Genomic DNA, 13166 nt, shown 5'->3' on the forward strand with positions numbered 1-13166 from the left:
GACAAATTCTTTCCAGTGATATGCCATGACTTTAGCTTCCAGATGAAACCATAAAGGGACTCATAGAATCATAGAACCATAGAGCTGGAAGAGACCTTAGAAGGCCATCGACTCCAGCCCCTTGCCCAAGGCAGGACCAATCCCAACAAAATCAACTCTGCCAGGGCTTTGTCAACACCTCTAGGGATGGAGACTCCACTACTTCCCTAGGGAACCCATTCCAGTGCTTCCCCACCCGCCTAGGAAAATAGTTTTTCCTAATATCCAACCTAGACCTCTCCCACTGCAACTTGAGCCCATTGCTCCTTGTTCTGCCACCCATCACTACTGAGAACAGCCTCTCTCCATCCTCTTTGGAACCTCCCTTCAGGAAGCTGAAGGCTGCCATCAAAAGTCGGGGTTGGTCTTGCTTTGGGCAGGGGGCTGGACTTGATGACCTACTGAGGTCTCTTTCACCGCTAGGAGTCTATGAACATTTCATTGTTCACGTTATCAGAAATACTCTGAACCTTGAAAGATATCAGGTGAACATTCTTACTGTTCTCCCATCGTTCATTAACACGAATGCTTGCTAGTCAGAAATGTGCTTTATTGTCAGGCAAACCAGGCCCCCGCCTTGTAGTCAATCCATACTCAGAACCTCCATTTGAGTTCCACACCTATAGGACCAGTGTATTACAAACAAGTGAAACCACTTAAAAATGACAAGGAGTACATGTGTCTGATGAAGTGGCTCTTTGACCATGAACGCTTATGCTCCAATACATCTTTTAGTCTATAAGGTGCTACAGGACTCCTTGTCACTTTTGCAGAGCCAGACTAATATGGCTACCTCTCTGATACTTGACACTTAAAAATGGATAGTCAGCAGTGCCGTTGGCAAATCCATCAGAACTTCGGGAGCCTGAAGTATTATGGATTGAGACAACGACCAATTATGACCCAAAAACACAATTCTTGGTCACATCCTTTTTGTGAGTAACGTCACATCGCTCAACAAACACACGTACCAAGTAGCATCCCTTACCTGGAAAGAGGCTTTATTGAACATAGCTGTAAAATTTTCTCTTCAGTTGAATTACTGAATTTGCACAAACATTTTTTTCTACAGAATAAAAAAAATCAAGCCTTGTAATTGTTTTACTGCATCTTGTTGTGCTTTTTATATTAATATTTGCAAATGTTATATTTTGTCATTGTCATTTTTAATATTTGTATCCCAATTACTTGCATATCAGTTTCTTTTAATCCTAGGGTGCTGAACATAGAATAAAATAATAATCTTTAGACAAAAGTCTTTTTTTTAAATGAAGTTAAAAGCAGAGATAATTTAAGGAAAAAGGTCTTCAATTTTTCATAATCCACTGTATACGGGAAATTTACAATGCATTGGAAAAATGGCCGGTTAAAGGTATGGTACGTACTCAGGTAGCTCCAAATAATTTTTACAGGTTTTTTTTTGTAAAAGTGTCTTTTTAATTATGCTAAAATAATAAAATAATATTTCACAATCTGCACAGAGTCTGACTAACGGGCAGAGGCATTATACCATCAGTGTTTTGAATAAAGCCAGATCTGTAGGCCCTCTTTGTTTTATTTTGTATGCACTGCAATCATACACGCACACGTCTTGTCTCGCTACACCCCGGGCCGATTTCTTTTCAAATGGAGGTTGGAGGAAGAAAATCCCATTTGTGTTTTACCACCTGCTGCACTAAGTGGATCTTAACAACCTTTTCCTCTGGTGGACCCTCGCGGTCACCTGAAAATAAAAAAAAGCTGCTCCCATCTCCAGGACCAATGGAAGGTATTTTCTAATGGATAATACGCTGAAAGGCCATGGCTGTCTGGACGGTCGAACAACAAATATCTCGTCTGAAAGGGTCTTTCGCAGCAACTTAGATCCATCCTTCTCCAGAGGCGGCTTTGCTTCCTTGCCTGCTGTTTGCACACGTTGGCGCTGTCGTTTGTTTAGAAAATAGTTTGCACAAACCACATGTTCGCAGTGCAAGCTTCTGTGTGGATTTTGTTTTTTCATCAGGCTTGTTTCATTGAAGGCACTTGGTTTCCATGGCAATTTATAAAAGACGGTGGTTTGGTTTCTTCACTTCCTTAGAACAGATGACGTCGTTGGGGAGGACGGGTTTTCAAGTGGCTGCAAGCAAACTCGGGTAAGCCTGTGTCATATGTAAGCCCAGGTTACATACCCTGGATAATAATGCATGCAAAAGGGGACAGCATACAGTTATCGAGCAGAGCCATGAGAAAATGAAACAGAAATGTCTTCAACATCTTTGATTGAGGGCTATTCTCTCGGGGAGGTGACGCCCACAGATGAAAGGGCCGACGTGTATTTAATTCTATGCTAAAAACCTTCTCGGATGGAAAATAAATGCCAGCTTTTCGTATACCCTGTTTACAGTGAGGTGGTGTTTCTCTCTTGCGTTCGCGCTCCTTTTTTGGCAGGCCATTAGGTTTCCATGGTAACAAGCAAACGATTCATTTGAAACAAAACCAGCCATGACTTTGTGCTTTGACAAGGATTTCTATAGGTCTTTGTTTCAGAGTTCAACCAGATGACGCTGTGTTGCTTCTAGACCACAAAAGCACCCGAAGGTCGCTTTAATGCTGGATCACTTTGCACACATGGTTCATAGTCAGTTACGCTCCTACGATGCCTTTTATCCCCAGTGCTTTTTTTTTAAACTTTTTTTATTTATCTATTTATTTGAACGTTTGAGTCAGTCAGTGGAGGAATCTTTGGTAGTTTGATTTTCAATGTCCATTTTACAAAGACTCGTTCTTCATGCCAATGCCTGGTGAATCTTTCGTCGCCTCTGCCAGGATAAGGTCACCTTTGATGACTTAAGACAGACATGAGGATGAGGACTGGAAAAAGCCATATATGTGCTAATGTCCCAACGGCACCTGCGTGTGTATCTGCAGAGTGGGGAAGGGGAAAAAAATGGCAGAATTAACAATCAGAGACTCAAGAGTTTACCACACACGTAAATGGGGCATTAACACTAAGGGTTCGTCTACACTGCAAGGCTATTTTGGGATACCAAAAATAGCTACCCTGAGTTCACACAAGCCGCTTGTTATTTCAAAATATTTTTCGAAATAACGGGCGTGCTATTTTGCCATCCCGGTAAACCACGTTGCACGAGGTATAAGGGATGGCTTGTGTAGACGCAGGGTAGCTGTTCCAGGATACCTCAGATGAATTGCCTCATGACTTACAATTTGGGGGGGGCAACATGGCCCTCTGTCCCTCAAACGATGCCCCTGTTAAAAAGCGTGGGGCAAGTTCCTACCAAGTGTCAAAATAAGCTATTTCAAGTTTAAGGCTGCAGTGTAGACACACCCTAAAACGGGATAATTGAGGGGCACCAGAACCAGCCAGCCCTCTACCCCTTTACCCTTTGTAATTTGGTAGGAACTTGTCCCATGCTTGTCAACAGGGGGGATCGTTTGAGGGACAGAGGGGCATGCTGCACCCCAGAATTGTAAGCCATGAGGCAATTCAGAGAGGCGCACCCGGCCTGGAAGGACTGAACCTCACGGTGAGGGAGATGAGCAACTTCAAAGCCCGCTACAAAGTCCTGCCCCTGATGATGGTGCCAGCCTCTTCCTGGTGCTTGCCAAGACTCCCAGTCCCTCTCAGCAGCCCTGCTCCGCCTCTTCCTTTCAAGGCCCTGCCCTGTCCAAGCTGGCTGGAGCTGGGACATGGTAAGAGCCAGCAAGGAAGCCTGGGCTGTGGAGGACAGGCAGGAAGCCTTCACTTGCTCTGGATAATGCACCTCAGAGGGGTTACGGGCTGGAGGGCCACGCTAGGGAGCCCTGGTCCTCTGCCTGAGTAGGTGGAGGGTTCAGAACTCCCCACAGTGGCCCAGGATCTCGACTGGCTCTTACGATGGCCCAGCTCTGGGTTCTAACTTGGGCGGGGCTTCAGGAGGAAGAGTAGGAGCAGGGCCGTGCAGAGGGGCAGGGCCTTGTGAGCTCCCACTTCCAATGAGGTACCAGCACTCTTGGAACAACTGGATGATACTTATCGATAAATAAGGGGCCCAAGATAGTCCCGGGCACCAAACAAGGCAGGTGTCCTGTGAGGAAAACGCAAGAAATCATATAATCAAAGACTGTACCATTCATTCCATGCACAAGGGGAGGAGGGTGGAGTTAAGGTTACACGGGCAACCTATACTTGGGAATTTCCTAACTTTTCAGTGTTTGACTTTGCAACTTTAAAATTATTTGAGCATAGTTGTGTGTCTGTAATCACTCTCTCTCCTCCTCCCTCTCTTTATTGAGTCCAATTCATCAGTAGAGTAATGGAGATTTTTATATATAATAATTATACAACAAATAAATATATACACACAGACGTACACATAATATTTGATTTATTAATTGTAAAAGAAAAGGAGATCTACTCATGTTATTAATATACAAATGTCTGCTGTCTAGGGGGCAGGTGGTACGTTTAGACTCCAAACTTCTTTTGGAAGAAGCTTTTCCGGAAGACATCTTCCGGAAAAACTTTTTTTGAAAGAGCGTCTACACAGCAAAAGAGCAATGAAAAAGCAATCTGCTTTTTCAAAAGATAGCATCCACATTGATTGGACGCTATCTCGCATTTCAGTTGAGATTACTGTGGATGGAGTGGCCACCAGGGCACCTGTGCTTTTTCTTGGAGGCCTCTTCTTTCAAAAAACCACTCTCTTCCACGTCCACACACGCCTTTTTCCGAAAAAGCTTTTTCAGAAAAAAGGCTTCTTCCTTGTAGAAAGAGGTTTACCATTGTCGGAATCCCACCCATTCTTTCGACTTTCTGTCAAAAGAACACAATAGGAGTGTGGAAGTAAATGTCGTTTTTTTCAGAAAAATGGCTGTTTTCCCAGAAAAGCTCTGCAGTGTAGACACACCCAGATTCTGATATCCTGACTTCAGTAAACTCTCAGAGGGGTTGGCATGTTAGTCTGTATTTGTAAAAACAACGAGGAGTCCTGTGGCACGTTAGCCCTCGCCTACACATGGGAGTTATTTGAAAATAACCCCCCTTATCATATATATATAGTAGCCCAATGTCTGTGACTCTGTAATGCTGAAACGCTGGCTGTTCCCTCTGGGCGGTGCTGTTGCCTCCCGCCCTGGTGCTCGGCTGACTTCTGCGCCACTCAGCTGGGCTGCCGCATGGGAGCAAGCAGCGCAAGCGGCCATTGGGGGTCCGTGCTCCCCATGCAGCACAGAAGAAACACCCAGAAGGCAAGGCCTGGATGAGCGTGCATCTCTGATGTCAGGAAAGAGCACCAGATTCAAAAGGAGGAAAGCAGAGCAGACACAGAGGACGTGGAGGTGACAGAGAGGAGAATGGAGGAGGAGGAGGACAGCGAGAGAGAGAGAGAAAGAGAGAGTGAGAGAGACACAGCAGGAGGAGAAGAGAAACAGAGTGAGAGGCAGGTGGGGGAGAAGAGCAAGAGAGAGAGACGGAGAGAGAGACAGAAGGCAGAGGAGAGCTGAGCGAGAGAGGGGGAGGCAGTAGGAGGAGGAGAGAGAGAGAGAGAGAGAGAGAGAGAGAGACAGACAGAGCGAGAGACCGGAGGCTCAGGAGAGAAGACCGACGTGGAGGAGAGACCTGAAAATCCCGTCTTATGCCAGGCAAATTGCCTAGTTTCAAAATAATAAGCATCACCACTACAAGCTCGTTATTTCAAAATCTACACTCCTACTTTCCACAAGTAATCACGCTTATTTTGAAATGGTTATTTTGAAACAGCAGTAACGTGGACACTCCGCTGCTGCTATTTTGAAATAACGACTGAAATAATTACTGGGGCTTTAAGTCGAGGTAGCACATCCATGATAAATGGATGAATGTTGAGGCTCCCCTGTAGTGGGGACATGCTAGTTCGATTTTGTTATTTCGGGAGTTCTTATTTCGAATGTAGTCATTATGAATGATTTTTCTAGTGTAGACAGTCCCCGAGAGACTAACAGATTAATTAGGGCAGAAGCTTTGAGTTACCCATGAAAGCTTATGCCCTAATACATTTCTTAGTCTCTATGATGTCGCAGGACTCCTCATTGACTTCTGTAGAGTCAGTCCTTACTCCACAAACACTTCCATTGACGTCAAATGGAGGCCTGTAGAGATTTGCATGGAGTGATGGAGTAGGAGGTATCAGAATTGGACTCAATATTAGGAGCACTAGTTTTCCTTTAGTCAGACCACTGCCATTATCTGCATACATACATGCTCTCCAGAGCGCTACCCCAGAGTGCACTCTCATGGTCTTGGCCAGCCTGACTCCCATTCGGTTTTTCATCTCTTTGTTGCCATTACTTTAAAACAGTGGCTCCCATCCTGTGGTCTGTGGGCCCCTGGGGATCTGCGATGGCACTGTTGGGGGTCCGTGGAAAGTATAGGTGAGGAAAGGAAAAGAAAAGCAAAGATCGGGCACACCGTGGCACTGGGACTTTCCGCCACGTGATTCTCGTGCAGGGCTCACTGTTTGCAACTGCACGCACATTGCTGCCCGCTTTCAAGATAGGATCTTGATACCCCAGGAGGCACCATCCATCCTCTCACCACCAGCTGCGCTGCCATTTATGTTCCAGCCTTCTCTTTTCTTTTCCTTTTCTTTTCCTTGTCTTTTTTTTCTCCCTCATGGATCCATGTCCAGCCAAGGGCGGTGTGCCATGGCAGGAATGCCAAGTGCCATATCCTTCATTGATGGGCAGGGGACGGAGGAGGAGGGAGCTGAGAAAGCAGCACAGGCCAAGGGGCATGATGGCCATCGCTTTCTGCTGCTCACCTTAGGCTGGTGGTCCATACGATGTTAACAGATTGAAAAGGGGTCCGTAGGCTGGGAACCACTGCTTTAAAAAGAAGTCATGCATTTGCATATCTGAAGACATATTTTGGCTCCAAGTGTTGGTGCCAAGGAAATCTATAAACATCTCCATCTTCACCGGGTAATATTTTGTTTTGTTTCCTGCACCCCAGGTCTGGTTTAAAACCAGGCTCGCTTTTACTTCTACAGCTCTCAGCATGGTATCTGGACAGCTCATCACATCACATCCTAAAGCAAGGGAGGTTTAGGCTGGACATTAGGAAAAACTTCCTACCTGTCAGGGTGGTTAAACACTGGAATGAATTGCCTAGGGAGGTTGTGGAATCCCCATCTCGGGAGATATTTAAGAGCAGGTTGGACAGACACCTGTCAGGGATGATCTAGATGGTGCTTGGTCCTGCCGTGAGGGCAGGGGACTGGACTCGATGGCCTCTCAAAGTCCCTTCCAGTTCTATGATTCTATCATCCCATGTTCTGGAGGGCCCACTTACGGTTGGCTGGCTGGTCTGCTTTCATACACTCCCCTTCCACAATTGATACATCGTCAATGGCAATATCACCCTCTATGCCTGGGCCCCGGATCCCCTCAAAAATGAGCTGCAAAAAAAGAAATGGGATACAATTAACAATACAGGGAATTCATGATAAATAGCCATTATTCAGCTCTTTCCATGGTTAATTACTCTCAAGGTGCCTTATATAATGACCACACACCCGCTGTGCTTTCAGGTTGGCTTGCTGTTAAAGGAGAGCCAATAGCGCTGAGGCTGGTACATGTAACTTGTCAATAGAACAGTTAGACACCAGTAGTGGAACAAGCCGTGCACCCTGTCTTCTGGTAGCCGCCACCCAACACCAGGGAGTCATTCCAGGGAAGAATTCTGTCCCCCCACAAACCAAACCAAAACCCTCCGCAACAACCAAGAGCAGCTCGCAGCAGCCACAGTCTGAACATTTCCTCGTCTGCTGCATGGCCCCTGTTCTCCTCAATGAGAGCTGCTATGGAAGAAAACGCTTTCCGATAGTCGGGCCCCATAGCATAAAGTGCGTCAGATAACGTGCCATGAAAAAAGGCAAGAATTAGCTACCTATACAACAGGGATAAACATGCGTTTCCCCTCTGTGAGATGTATCTTGTCATTCCGCCTCCACATTGCTTATATCAGCAAATCCTGGTGTGAGGAAATAGAAACATTGTGGCTACGTCTACACTGGCATGATTTTCCGAACATGCTTGCAACGGAAAAGTTTTCCGTTAAAAGCAATTTCGGAAAAGCACGTCTAGATTGGCAGGATGCTTTTCTGCAAAAGCACTTTTTGCGGAAAAGCGTCCGTGGCCAATCTAGACGCGGTTTTCCGCAAAAAAGCCCCGATCGCCATTTTCGCGATCGGGGCTTTTTTGTGGAAAACACTACTCTGCTGTTTACACTGGCCCTCTTGCGCAAATGATTTGTGGAAGAGGGCTTTTTCCCGAACGGGAGCAGCACAGTATTACTGCAAGAAGCACTGACGATCTTACATGAGATCGTCAGTGTTCTTGCAGAAATTCAAGCGGCCAGTGTAGACAGCTGGCAAGTTTTTCCGCAAAATCAGATGATTTTGCGGAAAAACTTGCCAGTCTAGACACAGCCTGTGTGTGAAGTGGATTTGTTTCTGTAAATCCCTGGTCGCAAAAGGCAAGTGACTAGAAGCCTTGAAGCAGGAAGAGCCGTGTGTCCACTTGACCAAGCTCCAGAAGAAGACAGTGGAGTCCAAAGAATCACCTGGGTCAGATGAGATCAGTCAAACCTGGGAGATTTCCATACTGTGACTCCCATCTCCTCTAGCTAGGATCGAGCTGGGGTCCTGTTGCCCAGAAAGGACAGGGTGGTCCTAACCGCCGGCACCTGTCTGCAACGTGTCCCTGTTGGTCCTTATTTCCAGTCTGAGAGACCCTATGGAACCAAGTGGGGTTCTATTGAGCCTTTCCCATGGAAAGGCTCCGGAGAGTCACATGGATGATCCTTCATGTGGGGTTCTGTGGGATTCTGCCAGTTTCATTTGGATGCTGGCTGACTGATACAAGCCCAAGAAATCACTCATTGGAAGTCACGGGAGTCATATTTTGTCAGCAACCCTACATTGTGGGGTGTGTCACAGAATCACAGGATCCTCGGACTCGAAGAAACCTCAGGATGTATCGAGTCCAGCCCCCTGCCCAAAGCAGGACCAACCCAACTCAATCATCCCAGCCAGGGCTTGGTCAAGCCGGGACTTAAAAACCTCTAGGCATGGAGCTTCTGACCTGAGGCCATTCATGTTTTTCCCAAGGTCACACACTGGAGGGGCCTGGCTATGTACTGTTTTCTGAGGAAGTAACAGGAATCAACAGTTCTTCCCGTTATTGCTTTGGTGAAGGAAACGAGATCCCGGCTCAAAGATGACTAGCGAGAGGCTCTTCCCATCCTTGGGATGGAGAACCGCTCTCCAATGCAGATGTTATCCCTTGTTTTCAGGGCACCCCGAGGAGGTCCAGTGTCCACTGCAGAATAGTGATAGAAATGTAGCCGTGTTAGTCTGGTGTGGCTGAAACAAAATACAGGACTATGTAGCACTTTAAAGACTAACAAGATGGTTTATTAGATGATGAGCTTGTCTGGCCCACAAAAGCTCATCATCTAATAAACCATCTTGTTAGTCTTTAAAGTGCTACATAGCACTGCAGGATAGTATGCAATGTTCAGCTCCAACCAACGAAACCATAAAGTGAAGAAGGAAGAGAGCCGCACTGAGAGACAGGTAGAGCCAGAAATCTCTATTCCTTTAGCTAGAGGGGAAAATTATCCTACTTTGGAGATGTCTGGCCTGCAGCAAGGTCATTACTCCTATTTGCCATAGCTCCAGACATTAACAACAGTGTAGACGGAGCCATTTGTCGGAAAAAAAACCCTTTTGTGCAAGATCTCTTATTCCTCAAAAATGAGGTTTACAGGCTCTTGCACAAAACGTTTTTTTTCCGACAAATGGCCCCGTCTACACAGGACTTTTTATCACAAAAACCGCTTCCACGAAAAGGATAGGAAGAAGATAGGCAAATGAAAGTGTGAGATATGCAAATGTGCGCTCTATTTGCATTTCCTCTTCTGCAAAAAACCCGCAGTGTAGACGTAGCCTAGGTGTGTGGGTTACATAGGCAGAAACTGTATTCAACAGAAACCTTCAACGTCTTTCCGCAGAGCTGAAGGGAGTGATGCAGCACATATCTGGCAGCAATCGAACTCACTCAGCTCTCCCTTTGAAAGGCTTTCCGTGAACAGCAATGACAAACTTGTAACTTACATCCACGGCAGTATCTGCATGGAATTCAATGAGCATCACATGGAAACACCCTGGAGCTTATGCAGCGGGGGGTAGAGACAATTAGAAGCTATTTCATTTTAGTCAGGGTAATATATTGCATTTAGCAATCATCTAGTACTGGATTGGCTTGATTCTGCTGCCACTGATTTCAGCAGTAGCTTCCCCGTGGTTTAAGGGGGAACAAGGTTCAGCCTATCCAAGTTCTCGTGACAGGATCCATCTTCTCTGTGCTAATTTACACCGTTTGGTGCGTAGTATTCCATTCGAAAGAAGAGATTCCATTCCATATGTCCAGCAAGTCCTCCATTCCCAGGGGAACGGTACACTGCATTTTGCGAGGGGTGCTCGACACCATGCACGGTTGGGCACACCTGGATCCATAGTATCTAAGCACTTGGGCACACCAGAGGTCCAGATCACAAGCCGTGATGCTGTGCAGACACAAATGTTAGTTCCTTTATTACACTTGATTGTGGTACTTATGTCCTTGGTAGTAGAGGCATTTCCTACACATATTAAGCTTAATTTACCTTCTAGGCATGGCAGGGGTAAAGCAACAAGGCTTGGGCATGGATTTAACAGCTGACGGGTGTGCAGTAAGTCACATTGCAAGCCCTGTGCTCGCAATGCTAAACACACTGGAAAACAGCACATTGGTAGTGGTTGACTCCCTTGTTATTTCACTGAAGTGTGATATCGGAGGTTAATTACTATAACAAGGCAGACATTAGTGGAGCTAGGAACAGTAATTGGGAAAACAGCACAGGTTTCCATGTGTAGCCCACTCTCTGAAAACAGTGTTTGCCGTAATTACCTTCTCATCACAGGTTGTTTCCTACTCTGACACTCAAAATAGAAACAATCCAACTAGAGCAGAAAAGAGCTCTCTCCTCATTCCCAAAGCCCGGCACGCCTTCCCACCTCTTGGCAGCCTGGACAGACCCTATCCCCTGGACTGGAAGTCAAAGGTCTCCTGGGAATGACAAGCAACGCTGCTAGACCCCAAGAAGTCTACAACACACAGAGGAGGTTGCGTGGAATTAAAATCTGCTTTTGGCAAGCCGCCACTTCGGTTTCAAAGACGGTTCTCTATTAGCCGGATCGGCCACTTGCTCAAAACAAATCAATAGCTGAAGAGGATTGGCAATGCCTGACGCATGGTCAACTTTAGTGTGTGGCTCACTGTTACTTGCAGGAAGTGCCAGATGATTGTAATCCCCTCCCAGGCGCTAACAAACGCTGTTATCTGCGCCCAGGTAATTTGACAGAGCTGTTTGAAAAGCTGCATTTTGCAGAGGAAAAGTAGGGTGTCCAAATAGACTGAAGGCCACTTAAGTCTCTTGACAAGTCAAATGGAATGTATTCCTTATGTTGTCCAGAGAGATACCTGAGCAGAAATAGACAGAAACCCAGTCAAAGCGCTAAGTCTGGACAGCCCCAAACTTGGCAACGATTTCAACCTAGATCTAAATGTTGATGGTCAGACGGCCTTGAATTGGAAGGAAGGAAGCTCTAGACCTCATCTTTAATCCTGACCTTTCTTGGCTTTCTTTTATTCCCGTGGCCCAAAATAAGAATTTCAGCCAGCTTTGGAGTTGGTCACCAACATTTCATCCAGGTCTAAGAGGATGATATTCTCAACCTCTTTCTAGCAGCCAAAAGTTATGAATACCGGCATCCTAGTAGAGTGGGTGTGGACTGATGGGAATGGAAATTAAGCCACATCCATAGCCCTAGAGATGGTTCATCCCGTCTAGCTCCAGCAGCTTCAGGGTGCCTCCTTAGGGACACCTGAGCTGTCCCTGTCATGTGGAAAAACAAAATACTTAATTCTCCAGAGCAGTGTGTCCATCTCCGTGTCAGGGTGCGTCTATACTGCACCCGTAGCTCGAAATAAGCTAGGCGATTTGAGCTGCACAAATTGTGTCGCTTCTTTCGAGGCAATTTCAAAATGAGCTATTTCAAAATTTGGCGCTGTCTACCCAGCACTTATTTCGAAATACATCACTATTCCAAAATGTCCCTTACTCCTCGTGGAATGAGGTTTACAGAAACGTTGGAATAGCAAGCCCATTATATTTCAAATTAACAGGTGCACTCAAAAGACACGGAATATCTATTTTGCGATACCTCAGGTATCCTGAAATATCACTGCAGTGTAGACATAACCTCAATCTGTTCTAGACACTAACATGCACTTTATTTGTGCGCGCGCATATACTATTTATTTATCTATCGACAAATCGATCCTTTATTGCAAATGGCCGTTTGTTTCTGAAGAATTAAACAAACCATGCTCCTAACTCTGGATGAAATCACAACAGAGGTTCATTAGCTTAATTAGATGCTGCAAGGATGAAATCTTGCATTATCTTTTATTGGACCAACTTCTGTTAGCGAAAGTGTGTCAAGCACTTCAAGATGGGTGCATAACTGGCTGGACAACGATTCTCAGCTAGTTTATGATCCTAAATTAAAGGGTTGCTGATGACAGTAGGCCTTTTATTGGCAAGTCTCTTTCCAGCTTTGTCATGGGGATGGGGGAAAACTTGGAGAAGTGCTACCTATCCTGATCATTTACCATATCCACCACCAGGGAGCTCGGTGGAAAGTGGGAGAACAAAGGAATCCATCCATAAGAGGGAGGGTATAATGTTTCTTATCACACACACATTGGCAGGACAGTGGCAAGTGTGTGCCACCCAGTGCCAGCTGGACTCAGCTGTGCCTCACTAATCGGTAATGCCCCCTTGGAGGGTGACCACAAGATATCCCACATTTTGCACTGTGAATCCTAGATCTATTCAAGTGGAATTTGGAGAACATCAGCTACTGGCCGGGAGATCTTGAAATTACCATACATCATCAGCCACAGAGGCGTCAGTGCCTTGTCCAGAGATGTGGGTTAAATAGGTGTTAGAGCAGTGGCCTCTTTATCTGCCCCGGCCTCCTGCTCCTCAAACATCTCCT

The 13166-nt window shown here is 45.9% G+C and overlaps 1 protein-coding gene across 2 annotated transcripts in view; it reads right to left on the bottom strand.

Annotated features, from left to right (window-relative positions):
* Positions 1–1029: 1029 nt before the first annotated feature.
* Positions 1030–13166, bottom strand: part of MDGA2 (MAM domain containing glycosylphosphatidylinositol anchor 2) — a 631704-nt gene continuing 619567 nt past the window's right edge. For both annotated transcript variants that reach the window (XM_075926142.1, XM_075926141.1), the window contains exons 16-17: positions 7349–7454; positions 1030–2940 (exon numbers count right to left, since the gene is read on the bottom strand). In XM_075926142.1, the coding sequence (XP_075782257.1) occupies positions 2852–2940; positions 7349–7454 (195 nt within the window). In that variant the 3' untranslated portion in view covers positions 1030–2851. The remainder of the gene's footprint in view (positions 2941–7348; positions 7455–13166) is intronic.

Source organism: Pelodiscus sinensis, chromosome 4 (genome assembly GCF_049634645.1).
Source record: "Pelodiscus sinensis isolate JC-2024 chromosome 4, ASM4963464v1, whole genome shotgun sequence".
Taxonomy (NCBI): Eukaryota; Metazoa; Chordata; order Testudines; family Trionychidae; genus Pelodiscus; species Pelodiscus sinensis.